The following is a 14,739-nucleotide window of genomic DNA, read 5'->3' as shown; positions in this document are numbered from 1 at the left end:
ATGCGCTCCTAGGAGCCGACGATAGATCAATCAAAATAAAAACAAGCAAGCAAAACCCAGTGGGTTCCCTCTACGAGTCGAATTCACTCCACGGGTCCTGCACTTGGGCAGGCTGCGGGCGGTACCCCTTTAAACGGCGTGGCACTCCCCAGCCAGCCCTGCCAGGGTACTTCCCCAGCACCATGGGCACCGCCCCTCAGTCCCGCCGCGGCCGCCGCCGCCGCCGGGACCTTTCCCCTACTTTCCAGGTCCTCAGGCCCCGCCCCTCGCTCGGACCAAAACACGTGCCGCATCCCGCCCTGCCAGATCACGCCTCGACCAGGCTCCGATCACGCGGCTCCCCGCGGCGCCCATTGGCCGGCGGCGCAAGGGCCTGGCGCGGACTGGCTGGTGGGCGCCCGGCCCCGCCCCGGTGGGGGCGCGGTGTATTTTGGTTTGCCTTCGCGCCACGCCCCCACGGCCGCTCCCTCCGCGGCCGCCCCGCCCCTCCCGCACCGCGAGGGCCGCGCCGGGGCAGAGCGGCGCGGGCGGGCGGAGGCTCGCGCCGGCCGCAGGAGCTCGGGGTCGCCGCCGCCGCCCGCGGCGCACGTGCGGCTGCTGCCGTGCGCTGAGCTCCCGCCCGCGGCTGCTTTGTTGCCTCCGGGCCGCCGGCACCATGCACACTCCGGGCTCCGTGGGCCCGGGCGACGCGCATGCGGTGAGTGAGCGCCCATCTGAGCGCGGGGCGAGGCGGGGACGTGCCGCCTGTGCGGGGCCGGGGCGTGGAGGAGGGCGGGGACGCACGGGGCCTTGGCGGAGCCGTGCGGTTAGGGGCGAGAGCGGGCTCAGGAGCTGGGAGGGTCAGCAGCCGTGCAGGGACGCGCCGGGTGGCGCGGGGGCGTGTGCCCCGCGCCGCCCTACGCGTAGCTTTGTCTGGAGTATCCGCAGCGGCCCCCGCTTTGCCGGCTCCCAGCGCGGGGCTATTTCCAGCCATGACGTCACCAGGCCGTGTGAGGAGGCGGCCGTTGGGCGGGGCGCGGCGGGCGGGAACGCGACACGCGGACGGCGGGGGTCCGGATGATGGAAAGGGAGAGGGGGGCGGGGTAAAAGCTGGCGGGAAGGTGGCACGCGGGGGGTGGGGCGGGCGGGATTGGGGGTGGGGCAAAGTCTGGCGGGAAGCCGGCGGGCGGTGGGCGACGTAGGGGGCGGGGCAAAGCTGGCGGGAAGGCGGGGCAGGGGAGGGGCAGAGTTGGAAGGAAGGTGGTACGTGAGGGGCGGGGCAAGACTGCAAAGAAGGCAGTACATAGGGGGCGGGGCAAGGCCGGCCTGAAGACCACAGGTGGTGGGTGGGGGTACAGGGAGGGGCAAAGCTGACGGGAGGGCGGTACGTCAGGGGGCGGAGCAAGCTCGTTGGAAGACCACTTGCGGTAGGTGGGGGTAGAGGGCCGGGCAAAGCGGACGGGAAGGCGGGGCAGGGGCGGGGTAAAGCTGGCCTGAAGACCAGATGCGGTGGGCGGGGCAAAGCTGGCGTGAAGACCACATTCGATGGGTGAGGGGAAGAGGGCGGGGCAAAGCTGAAAAGAAGGCGGGGCGGGGGAGGTGAAGTAGGGTGCTTATTTCCTCAGCCTTGGCCACCTCGTGTCCGGGCTTGAAGGCGGCTAGGACCTTGGTCGTCGAGACTCGAGGACCCTGAGGGCTTGAGAGAGAGAGGTCTGAGTGCGCTGCATACCTGCCGTCCACAGCCTCCTGTCTGTGACCTCATGATTCCGGGGACCAGGCCGAGGTCAGAAGCCCGGCCAGCGGCGGTCACGCTCCTGGCCTGCTCTGGGCGGACCGGCGGGACAGAAGGATTTGATGCTGAGGCGAGCTGAGTGGAAACGTGTATCTTTGTAGAATTAAAGGGTCTTTGGGAAGGGATCAGTGGATTCCAGTTGCTTCTGTCCCCCCTTCCTGCTTAGACCGGTGTGACACGCAGGAAAGATGTCCCTCTCCTGGGTTGCAGTAGCTTTTTAAAATTCTTCTTCCTGTCTGCCGCCTAGCCTTGTGGCGTTAAGGAGTGACTGAGTGTTCTGAGCGTGGGGAACAGGGCTAAACCAGCATGGGCTCCACCTTCCTGGCACACGTGGAGTTCAGCCGCCGGGAAGTTCTGCAAGTGGTGATGCCCTGAGTTTAGAAGGCTGTGCTCAGTGCTTCAGAGAGTTCCAGAAACGCATCCGTAGGGATGCTCTTCGGGTGGCGGTGCCAACTCTGAAGAGCCATGTTTCCCCTCGCCAGCCGAAGACTCAGAGTCCGAGTCCGTTTCTCCCCCGGGGCTTACACCTGTGGCATTAAAGGCTTACTGGTCATTTACTGGAGGAAAACATTAACTTAACTTTTTTTAAACAATCGGGGTTTTCCGTGGACACTGGCTTGCCAGCCGAGTCCAGTCGTCCTCACTCTTCAGAACGTTGGCTTAAAAAAAAAAAAAAAGTGAAATTGATGTGAATGTTCCGTTGGCGTATTTTTCTAGAATACGGGGTTTGTGTGTGGTCATGTGTGTGTGTTACGTGTGTAGTGCACGTGCTTGGGGTGCGTATCCACGCGCCCCTCGGGGTCACCCCCTCAGCTTCCCCCGGACTGAGAAGCCATCGTGTTGTGTCGCCTTTAGGTGGACCTCATGGACATCTGTGAGTCGATCCTGGAGAGGAAGCGGCACGATAGCGAAAGGTCTACGTGCAGCGTCTTGGAGCAGAATGACATCGAAGCCGTTGAGGCTCTTGTCTGCATGAGCGCCTGGGGTCAAAGATCCCAGAAAGGTGACCTATTAAAGATAAGACCCCTCACGCCTGTCTCTGACTCTGGGGATGTCACTACCGCTGTGCATGTTGACGCAGCCGCACCTGAGCTACCAAAGGACTTCGATTCTTTATCGACTCTGGTAAGAAGCGGGGAGAAGAGCATTTTATGTAGTGGCTGGATTACGTTAAATAAATGTGTTGAAGACCTTGCGGGTAGAGTCATTGGCGTGCTGCTAGTCAAGTGCATAACCTCTGTGGACCCTCAGGGTGCAAACTTCTCTTCTCCCTTCAAAATGCGCTCTTTCCGTTGCTAGATCATAGCGTGCAGCCACAGGGTACAGCGTTCATAAGATGAAATCTGCAGATCGATGCGAGGAGGTAAAACGTACTCGTTTCCCTGGGGAATTGCAGAGTGGGGGCTTAGTTCCCCGCCCCCCGCCCCGATGCCCCCATCCGGGATCAGGAAAGACGGGTGGCGGCCAGAGACAGCCCGTGCTTTGGCTCCGGCCTTCCTTAGCTGGGTTGGAGTGCTGGCCTCTGCCTCCCAGAGCAACCCACTTCTCACGTGTGCCAGTTGAGTGCAGTCAAGCAAGGTTTCGTGTTTGTTTTCTCACCTTGCTGGCGCTACAGAATCGCTGGGAGAGACCGCTTCTCGGCTTGGAGAAGTCGAGGACGGTCCGTTGGTAACAGAAGCGAAAATCAGAATCTCGTGGTGCTGGGCTGGAAGCTTGCACTGGAAGGAGAGTGTGGAAGGCAGACTTGGGAGGAGGGAGGAGAAGGGACTTGTGGACAGTGGGGAGAATTAGACAAAGAGTGGACCAGAACCCCTCGCACAGTTACTTGGCACCGGGCTCCGTAAGCGGGAGGTGTTGGGTGCTACGAGGGAGGCTCGGTTCAGGCAGCGCCGCTGGTGAGAGCCTGGCCTTTGGGGGATCATTCCAACAGATTTTTACCTCGCATCCAGTAGGCTCTGGATAAGTGTGTGTGAAATGGCTAACGCCGAGGGGTTTTTTTGAAAAAAATTGAGAATCAAAAATTCTTACGAAAAGCTCTTATTTTGAATATAAATTAGTTTTCTCCTTTGTAGTCCTCTAATACTTCAAATTGCTCGTTTCAGTGGCCGTGCAAGCCCAGGAGGGCACTGACGTTCTTTTTTTTTTTTTTTTTTTTTAATTTTTTTTTTTTAATGTTTTTATTTACTTTTGAGACAGAGACAGAGCGTGAGCAGGGGAGGGGCAGAAAGAGAGGGAGACATGGAATCCGAAGCAGGCTCCAGGCTCCGAGCTGTCAGCACAGTGTCTGATGGGGGGGCGGGGGGGGCTCGAACTCACGGACTGTGAGATCATGACCTGAGCTGAAGTCGGACGCTTAACCGACTGAGCCACCCACGTGCCCCAGGACACTGACATTCTTAAAACTAAGCAAATTGATTGGTTTGGGAGAGGTCCGATAAGGGGGAAGAAGCCTAGAAAGTAAGGTACCTCACGTTGCCTTGAAACGTGCTGGGTGCCGTTGTGAGTGGGCTTGGATGAATTTTTTCTAGATACTCTTTGAAGGCATTGGGGACAACGTGATCAAAGTAAGTCCCCTTTAAAATGTAACCAAAACAACCTTTTCACACAGTACTTTTTTTTTAAGTGCATGACTCCTCCTCAGAGCCCTGATCTTGTGGAGCCATCGACAGGGACACTTGTTGCTTCCCAAGTAACTGATTCCAAAGCGTGCATGGTCACGGCCGTCCCCCCAGCCTCTGCTGAGGCAGCCCAAGTGCTGAGCGGGAAGGCGGAGAGGGGCCTTCCTGGTTTGAAGCCAGAGCCACTGGAGCCAGACCCCGGCCCCTCCTGCAGGCCCGTGGTGACGAGTGTCATCCGCCACACCGGGGGGAGTCCTGCTCCTGGCCACATTCCTACTGCCCAGGTTCAAGAACGCCAACTTTCCGTCAACAGAGAAGGAGAAGCACGGTTTCTGGGACACATCGAAGCTTTGCTGGGCACACGACTCACGGACAATCTACTGAACACTGACTCGTTGTCCTGTCAGCCTTGCTTGCACGAGTCTGGTGGCCTGATCCCCACGGACAGAGGCCAGCAGGCAGTGTGGCCGGTCGCAGTTCAAACCTGCTCACCAAAGAATTATGAAAGTGACTTGCCGAAGAAAGCCACCCCTGTGATCTCTGTCCCTGTCCCCAGTTCCCCTGTCTTTTGCCAAATGATCCCTGTGACTGGACAGAGTGGCACGTTACCGGCTTTTCTGAAGCCTCCTCCCCAGGTGTCTGTGGGGACCGCGAAACCCATCCTACCCCACGCTGCTCCGGTGCCCCAGCCTGTGTTCGTGGGGCCGCCTGTGCCTCAGGGAGCCGTGATGCTCGTTCTGCCCCAGGGGCCCCTGCCCCCGCCTGCCGCCGCCTCAGCCGGCGGGATGGCCGCGGGCAGTACGAGGTTCCTGCCCCTGGCCCCCGCTCCAGTGTTCATCGCCTCCGGTCAGAACTGTGCCCCTCAGGTAGACTTTTCCCGAAGGAGAAATTATGTTTGCAACGTCCCAGGCTGCCGGAAAACCTACTTCAAAAGTTCCCACCTCAAGGCCCATCTCCGCACTCACACAGGTGAGTACTGACAGGTGTGAGGACGCCGGGTCCTGTGTTCAGGAGACACGCCTGAGCCTGCCTCCGGTGGGAGGGACACGTGAAAACCACCGGGAGGAGAGGAAATCTGGCCTGTTGCCTTTGGTCCTGAAAAACCCTCGTGGTCTTGTAGGGATTGGGGTTCACATTAGCATAACCATCATTGGTTTTTCTGGAACATGCCGTCCGCTCATCCCCGCACATAGAACGTGTGGGTCTGGGATCGTGGTTCTTTGATAGGTTTCTCAGGTGGTGCTCGTACTGTCCCTTTCTCTTCACATTGGCGGAAACTTCTCAGTCTTTGTTTCAGCATTTTAGAAAACATGAGTTTCACATTCCGTAAACATCAGCGTAACTTACTTTGGTTCCCTCTGGGGAAAGGTCTCTCTAAAGTATGGAAAAGTTTGAATTCAAAAATATGTGAACTTTAAGGGCATGGAGTTTTCTCATTTGGGGGAATATATAGTCTTTTATTCGGAAGAACTCCGAAACTCTGATGACTTGGTGACATCTTTATTATCTCATCGGCTCGGTCCAGTAGAATTTTTGGCAACGAGGGAAGTGTTCTCTGCCCAGTTAAGGTAGCCACTAGCCACACGTGCTTGAAATGTGGACAGTGGGACCAAGGAAGTAAAGTTTTCGTTAAGTTTATACTTACATAGCTACATGGGGCTGGTGGCCTTCGTGTTTGACTGAGGTCTGAGAGCTGCCTTGGTAGAGTTTCAGCTTTAGTAGGTTAGGTTAGAATATCTCTAATGTTCTGTGGCACTCTTGTTCCTTGAGTTGGTGTTCTGTTTTGCTTGTGAGGCTCCTGTGGTTAAATAGTCTGCTTGTTAAGCTCCCCTCTCGGAGGGTCGCACTCTTACATAACTGTCAGTGCAATAACCGGTCACGCAGGGTCTGTAGTATAAACCCCTGATCTTGGAAGTCCCTTCCACCGAAATGTCTGCTGATGGCTTGTAGGACGATAGCGAGTTGTGGAACACAGTGTAGGAAAGGCTGAACTGGAAGGAGTGATCATTGTATTGTTTTCCACAATGCATTTCAGGTAGGCGGGTTTTGGTTAGCACATCAGAGCTTGAGTATCGGCAGCTCCGACCGGCAGAATGAAGCAGGGTTTAGAATTGAGGCATGAGAGTCCTGGCTGTATTGGAGTGAATGGGTGCCTCTAAGGGGCTCTGCTTTTCAGGGAAGGAATTGTTCTTTCAAGAATCTTCCCCCTACCCTAGGCTATACCAATGAAAGATTTGTTTTTATTTAAAAAACACCTGGGTGTATTTTGGGGCGCCTGGGTGGCTCAGTTGCTGGAGCATTGATTTCAAGCTCAGGTTATGATATGGTGGTTTATGGGTTCAAGCCCCACATCGGGCTCACTCTGCTGACAATGCAGAGCCTGTTTGGGATTCTCTCTCTGTCCCTCTCTCTCTGCCTCTTCCCCCCTTCTCTCCCTCTCACTCTCTCTCTCTCTCTCTCTCAAAATAAATAAACTTTGAAAAAATTTCTTGCGAAATGTGACATTAGTTTGACATCTCTGGGCCTTGACGTATATATTCTGTATTTTGGGTGTGGCAAAAAGAAATGCATTTTGGAAGAATTCTTGACGTTTGAATAACTCAGTACCAGAATAAGAGGATACTACTTTCTTAGATTTTGATGAACATAATTTAAAAGTGACGTGAATTAACCCGTCCAGTAAAGCCGCTGAGCATTTACGTCTTCTTTAATGTGTGTTTTCCTGCCTCTTAGGAGAGAAGCCTTTTAACTGTAGCTGGGATGGCTGTGATAAAAAATTTGCCCGTTCTGATGAACTTTCTCGCCACCGCAGAACTCACACCGGGGAGAAGAAGTTTGTGTGCCCCGTGTGTGATCGGCGTTTCATGCGCAGTGACCACCTGACGAAGCACGCCCGGCGCCACATGACCGCCAGGAAGACCCCTGGCTGGCAGGCAGAGGTTGGCAAGCTGAACGGAATCGCCTCGGCCGAGAAATGCGGGAGCCCGCTAGTGGGCCTGCCAGCCTCTGCCTGAGAGGTCAGCCCGGGAATTGCCAGTGCGAATTTTAAAAAGCATTTTTCAGGAATGGAACTGTCCCCCCCCGCCAAAAAAAAAATTTTTTTCTTGGGGGGGCTAGGAGAAAGTGGTGGGGAGCTGGTTCTGATGAAAGTATGTTAACTTTTCCTTTTTCGGTTGGGACCCTGTTCGATAACGTTTCGTAGTTTCAGAAGTTTTGTTTTGTTTTGTTTTTTTGAGGAAATGGAAGAAAATTTGATCATCGGAATCACCAGCATTCAAATAGACATTTTGGCAATAAAGTTTACAAAATCTGGATTTTTACAGCCTTTCTATTCGTGTTTTATAGAAATGAGACAGGGTACTAACTTTTATACTGTTTTTTATTAAAATATTTATATTGTTGGTGTTCAGATCACCACTTTCTAGACAGGTGATTTTACAGTCTTCTTTTCAGCGTTCAACGATGTTTTTCACAATAACTCTACTTTTAGTCAATTTGGCACATTATTCGGCCACAAAAAGAAAAAATTACAAGTCTATAATCAGGCCCTTTAGATTTAAGAATTGTTACGAATCGGAACTGGCTGAATGGGGGCTTCTTAAATGGGTGGGGAAGGGATTTGCATTTAAGTTTTTCATAGCATTTTCAAGGGAAATTCCAGGCAACCATTCCTTTAAGGCTGTGGCCCAAGGAATCAAAATTTTGGTTAAGTAGAACGAGTCATTTATCTATGTCCGTAGTGTGACTTGTGAAGGATGTGCCCCAGAGAATAATTTAAAATACCTGATAGGTACCCGGTGAGCGGTGAGCTGCTGTCGGATCTGAGCGTCTGTGTCTTTGGGGGCCCTCGCTTTACCAAGAGCAAACTGCTTAGTTGCCTGTTTGTACCTCAAACACCAAAAAAAGGTAACGTAAGCACTCAAACCCAGCCGCTTCGTCAGTCGTCAGTCGACTTCTTTTGCTGTGGCCTTACACGTAGTGTTTTGTGGGTAGAGTGACTCCTTAGAGAAGAAGAAAATGTCCTTACCGGTTGGAGGAACTTTCCACCAAAGTACAGTTGATCTGAGCTAAAGTGTACATGTAAACAGCCCAGCTCCAATATTCCGATTCCTTTATTTAAGAACTCTAGGAAATGCGAGTTACGCTCTATGGCACTGGTGCTACCCAGCTTCTCTTTCGTTCATTTGATTTGAAGGAAATTGATCAGACAAAATTACTTGGAACGGGGTATTTTGCAATCCGCCTAGAAGATGAGACCCGCGGCAGCACTTTGAATCCGTGTGATCTCAAGCCCTAATTACACAGACACTGTGGCCCTGGTGTCCGGGGAGCCACGGAGATTGCTCTTGCTGGACGGCGTTGGGAATCCAGGCGACACGGTGCGTGCAAGGAACGTGTGAACGTGGCACCGCTTTGTGAGCCCGGGAACGGGTTTTATTGTGCCACATGTACTTAGATCTTGCCTTTGCGTCTTTGTTATATTGGCGTTTACTTTTATCAAAACGATGGTAAGGTGAAATATTAAATAAATACAATTAGGTTTTATGTTCAGGTCCTTTTAGTATGATAACCATCACCTGGACACCCTGTAAATTGCCCTTTAGTATCAACCGCTAATTGATGTACACGTCTGAGTGCTGGCTGTTACGTGCAGATGGCCCTCACATTTTTGTACACTTCGTTGTTGAGTATTCCTACAGGTCATGGGACGTAAGACAGGTGCAAGAGAACCATAATTAAATATTGTAGCTCGTGTTTCCTCACCCCCCCTTTTCTCTTTCTACTTACATCTTAAATCAGCATAAATATTTCTGACTCTATGTCGTAAATGGCATTCAATTTGCATATTTTTCTTAATTATGCAAAGTAATGGAAGTCCTGTTGTTGATAACACAGGGTGTTTGAGAATCGGGTTGCTGGTTACATTAAATTTCATTCTCTGAGCAGTGTTGTTTGTAAAGAATAGATGTGTTAAAATGGGTTTGATTTCTACTTCCATTTCCTGATTAGATTTAGAAATACCTTCCGTAAACTTTTCCCCCTCTGTTTTGTTGACTGAAAGACTATAAATTAGGAGAATTTCCATCTGAAAAAGACTATCCTGAGAACCAGAACCTTGTGTTGTCCCAGCACGGAGTCCCTCTGCTGGGAGCAGGGCTCGTGCGGCAGCCCCCCCTCCTCACTCGCCCTCCCCCCCCCCCCCCGCCCCGTGCACTTTATTGCCTGAGCAGTTTGCTTGATCTTTTTTGACTTTGAGCCTTTTGTAGTTTCAATAATAAAATTTTAAATGTTTCAGAATTACGTTTTATGTAACAGACTTTGACATTATTTAAATGAACATGTGTGATGTAACTTTTTTCTTTGAATCCTATAAAACTTTTTTGATTTGCAAAACCGAACTTGTGTCCTGTGTCATTTAGCTGCCCCGAGACACACCCCGGTATCTTTTCAGAAAAGAATCAACAAAATTCATTGTATATTGGCCCAACCCGACCCTTCTGTTGTCCGGGGTTCTGTTCTGCTCCCGGGGCACCCTTCAGATTCCTCGGAGGATTCTCTACAAAGGAAATGAGGGAAGGGGTTGCCTCTGGTGACCTCGGTCACGCTGGTCCGGTTCTGGCAGGGTGAGACCGTGAGAGCCGCGTAACCTGTGACAAGGTGGAACGGGAGGGAGCCTCTTCCCTCCACTCCAGCCCGGACTTGACAAGTGTTTCGCGGAGCCACGCTCTTTCCTCCTGCTCTTGGGGTACGTTCTGTCTTGAACCCGCTCCGGCTGGGGCTCGCGTCCACACCTCACTGAGGGAGCAGAGACCTCCCCGAGTTCAGGCCTCAGTCTTCATACGTTTCTGCCGGCGGCGCCCCGCAGGCCACACTCCTGTCTCCCTCGTGCTGCCCTGTCTGCTCCTTCTCTGGTACCCCTCCTCTCCCTGCCCCCCTTTCTGCCCCCACCCCCCCCGTCCCGCCAACCATGTGATCTTTTCCAGTCTCGTGACTCCGAAATCACATCTCTACCATAGAGACTCCCGTGTGTGCCTCGGTCCTGTGCACCTCTCACCTGAGCATCAGAGTCCCATATCCAGCTGTGTCCACTTAGCATCTCAAACTTGGAATGACCGAGCTCTTCGTCTCTCCCACACCTACTTGCCCCACAGTTGGCCCTACCGTCTTTAGAACGGTGAGTCCCTCCTTCTAGCGTCCCGGTGGAAAACCCTGGAGTCACCTGGACTCCTTTCGCACTTCACACGCCATCTGTCACAGGCCTGTTGACTCCCTGCCTCCCAAAGCCAGCCGACCTGGGAAGTGATTCAGTAGGCCACGCTGCTCCTGGTCTGTGTGTGTGTGTGTGTGTGTGTGTGTGTGTGTGCGCGTGTGTGCGCGCGTGTGTGTGTGCGCGTGTGTGCATGCAGGTGGGGGTTGGGGGGGGATCAAAGATTTATAATGGGCCTTGCATCCAGCAATTCAGCAATCCGCCTAGGAAAGTCTCTCCGACTCCGAACGTGTTTGTTGCCAGGGGCCAGCCTGTGCCTTTGTACCTGTTGTCCTCTCTGTGGCCACCAACCGCTAACTGCTTTCTGGCTCTAACATCCACTCTCCCTCATATTTCAACCTGCCTTCGTTCAGGGACTTCTACAATGAGGAACTTGAGACATTTTCCTAATATCTGTGACCCCCTCTTGAGAGAAAGCCCAGGCACCAGGACTCCCCACCCTAGAGGGTGAGACACCGTCCCCCCTGAGTGAGGGAGGTTCGTTCCCAAAGGCCCCTCACCACTCAGAAGTTTAGTGGGTTCCGGGACTGTCCTGAGCCGGCCCTGCAGGCAGCCTGCCGCTCCCCAGCACGTCTCGCTGAGCTCAGGGGACAAACTGGCCAACAAGCAGAGCCGAGAAGACGCCACGAGCCAAGTGCTGGACAGGGCTGCACAGGTCCAGTGGAGATGACAGTGCTACAAAGTAGTGACAGTATTCACACTTCCTCCTCAGCAATCAGTGCCCAGTTCTGATGGCAGCCTCTGCGGAGCCTTCCCCCCCCCCTTTTCTGGACTCTCGTAAGACTAGAGTTTCTGTCCAGGAGCCTGGGTGGCTCAGTCGGTGAAGCGTCCAACTTCGGCTCAGGTCACGATCTCGTGGCTTGTGGGTTTGTGGCCCGTGTCAGGCTCTGGGCCGACAGCTCGGAGCCTGGAGCCCGCTTCCGATTCTGTGTCTCCCTCTCTCTCTGCCCCTCCCCCACTCGTGCTCTGTCTCTCTCTCTCTCTCTTTCTCAAAAATAAACAGTAAAAAAAAAAAGGCTAGAGGTTCTGTCCTCAAGGCTAAAACCTGTCACATTTTATTGAATTTTATTGCGAGTCTAATCTGCCTGCTGAAATGTAAGCTCCCCCTTGACAGGGATCAGATCACATCCACCTGCCCCCCTGCCCATCCACCCGTCCACCCCTCCATCTACCACCCACCCCTCACCCATCCATCCATTTATCCAACACCCAGCAGCATTGAGTGGAGTCCGTTGCGTTGGGGCAGAAACCCAGAGGTGAGTCATTCTAGTTTCTGCCCCCGGAGAGCTCACAGTCCTCTAGGTAAGACGCGGAAGCACGCGAGGAACGTTTTGAGCAGCAAACAGGATAGAAGATAGACGGTCGGGGAGCGCGGTGCAGTGAGTGGCCGATGGCGCCACTGGAAAAGTCTCCTGGGGGGACATCTGAACCGAAGGTGAGGAGAAGGTTTTCCAGGCCCCGAAGAGGACGGCAGCGTGCGCAGAACAAGGATGCCGACATACGCCCCGGGCTGCAGGTGCCAGAGGGCGGAGCGGAGAGGGTGTTGCCGGGGAGGTGGCCTGGTGTCTTCCCTAAGGGCCAGGCAAGTGTCGCTGAGGGCTCCCCGGGGCGGGAGTAGGGAAGCAGCCACACCCGCTCCAGGACTCACCTGGATCCTGGGGAGGGATGTGGGGAGGTTGCGGGTCTTGGCCCTTCTCCCCCTTTCCTGAACTTCCCTTTCATGCCCACTCTCCACCGCCTCTCCTGGCTGAATTAACTGCCCGGCCTTCTTTCAGGGACCTGTCATTGTAACCACACCCCTGTGTTCGCCTGTTTGTCCCCCGTCCGTAGACGGTGGGTTCCCTGGGGACAGGGGTGACAGCCCCTCCCTGTGGCTTGTCTGTGTCCCTAAAGCCTAGCATCCTGCAAGGCTCAGGTGACTCCCTCAGCGTTTGTTAAATGTGAGGGGTGGGGGGCAGAATTTATGCTCAGGTCAGACCGCTCTGGCTGAGGGGACCCTCGGAGGGGTGAGGCTGGGGCAGGAGTTCAGTTAGGAGACACTGACCAGCAGAGAGAAGGGAGCATGTCGAGAAATAGGTGGGCTTTGGGGCACCCGGGCGGCTGTCCAGTTCAGCGTCCGACGTCGGCTCAGGTCATGATCTTGGGGCTCGCGAGTTCGAGCCCCCACGTCGGGCTCTGTGCTGACAGCTCAGAGCCTGGAGCCCGCTTCGGATTCTGTGCCTCCCTCTCTCTCTCTCTGCCCCTCCCCCACGCGTACTCTCCCTCCCTCTCAAAAATAAATAAACATTTAAAAAGATTAAAAAAAGAAAGATGGTCCACGGCCATACCACCCCGAACGCGCCCGATCTCGTCTGATCTCGGAAGCTAAGCAGGGTCGGGCCTGGTTAGTACTTGGATGGGAGAAAGATGGTCTTTGAGAGGCAAAGACTGTGAGGTCTCCACAGGAAAGGCGAGGAGGTGGGCAGCCCCGTCTCTCCCAGTGTCCAGTCCGAGGGCGCGCGTGCAGAGGCAGCGGGCAAGAGAGCGGCCTTCTTTTCCGCCAAGAGGTCTCGTAGGCCTTGGATTCCTGACCGGCCACTTCGCTAGCCTGGCTGAGGCAGGCCGACCCCCTGCAGCCCTGTGTTGCTGGAAGACATTCTACCTTTCTGAACTTTAATTTCCTCATTTGTGAAATGAGGACCAAGTAAAGACAAGAGATAACACGCCCGTCTCAGCGTCCGGCACTTTAATTTCTCGTGTAGAAGAAAACCTGAGTTGTTTCCTACCCCAGGGAGCCGGGGCCCCTTGAAGGGTAGCTGTTTGGGGCCCAGAAATACCAGAACAGGCTTACATCGTATTCTCGTATCGCCGGCTGCCTTTGACAATGGCAGGGACTGTGCTAAAGAGCAAAGAAGCCTTTCAAAGGGACGGGCACGGGCCAACTTGTGACAGCGTGAACATTAAAATAGTAGAAACACGAATTCCATTCCTGCCCGAGAGGGAGTAACAAGAACCGAATACCCCCTCACGTCTGAAAGAGCGAGGGCACGATGCCAGCTTTTCCAAGGAACTGGACCTTAGGCCATGAAAGACGGTCGCCCTGAGAGACAGGAAGTCAGTGGGGTGAACCCTACAATCGCCCCCGTTTGCTGCCTTGAGGAAATGTCCAGGCTGCCGTGGAGGGAGGGGACACCAGGCAGGACCCAGAGGGGTCCCTGATTGAGACGGCACTGACGGTCCAGGGACAGACAACTAAGGCGGTGAGACATCACAGGACAGAGCGCCGGAGAAGAGAGGACCGTACAGAGAATCCTGGAGACCCGCCGAGGTGCCCCTGAGCAATCCGCGCGTGCACAAACCTCGGGGGCGTCAACACCCTGAAGCCAAAGGGAGCCGTGTCACACACGGGCAGGGGTCCGTTTTCTGGGCCGAGGGGCCATCGCTCCTATCGGCTTCTCGAAGAGTGACTTGACACGGTGAGACGTCTTCTGACAACGAGGCTGGTCGGAGGAGGCACAAGGGGTACGCGCAGGGGGACAGGACACTGGCCGGGCCAGCCCTGTGCCCACCGGGCTCCGTGTTCAAATCCAGGGAGATGGCTGTGCGTGCAAATCCGGGGAGCCGTGACACAAAGTGGCCAGGCAGTGTCGCTGTGGGATACCGAAGTACCGCAGAGGGGGTGGCGTGATCCCACCCCCCAAAAGAGACCCTAAGACGTTGGCCTTGGCAGTGGCTGGGACCCTTGAGGCAACCGTGTTTTCTCACAAGGCCCAGCGCCTTGTGGTTGGCCTCAAGGGGACGCGATGGAGCATGGGGTCCCCAGGCCTGTGAGTACGCGGCCGGGGGACCTCTCAAACATAACACCGGGAATACCAGAAAGGTGCAGAATTCCTGCTGGTAGACAGAGGCGGGGCTTGAGGCCATGGGTCCTCGCTGGTAGCCTCAGGGGCGTCCCCGAGGAAGAGCTGTGCCCTCTTGGTAGACCAGACCCCAGACCCCAGACCCCAGACCTGACTGGCCTCCTGCGGAGCACAGACCAGCCCCTCCACCTACACTGAGGGGCCCGACAGGGTCCCCCTTCCTCACGACCAGGCCCCCACTTC

General features: G+C 54.7%; 1 protein-coding gene across 1 annotated transcript; it reads left to right on the top strand.

Annotated features, from left to right (window-relative positions):
- The first annotated feature begins 597 nt into the window (after nt 1–597).
- KLF11 (KLF transcription factor 11) lies at nt 598–9,747 on the top strand. Its single transcript, XM_047069581.1, has 4 exons — nt 598–697; nt 2,627–2,896; nt 4,395–5,358; nt 7,123–9,747. The coding sequence occupies exons 1-4, from the start codon at nt 656–658 to the stop codon at nt 7,401–7,403; spliced, it is 1,557 nt and encodes a 518-aa protein (XP_046925537.1). The 5' UTR covers nt 598–655; the 3' UTR covers nt 7,404–9,747.
- Nucleotides 9,748–14,739: the final 4,992 nt, after the last annotated feature.

Source organism: Lynx rufus, unplaced genomic scaffold (genome assembly GCF_022079265.1).
Source record: "Lynx rufus isolate CCGP_SWC_20201006 ecotype Redwood Valley unplaced genomic scaffold, mLynRuf1.p SCAF_8, whole genome shotgun sequence".
Classification (NCBI taxonomy): Eukaryota; Metazoa; Chordata; class Mammalia; order Carnivora; family Felidae; genus Lynx; species Lynx rufus.
This window is presented reverse-complemented; position numbering and strand designations above follow the sequence as displayed.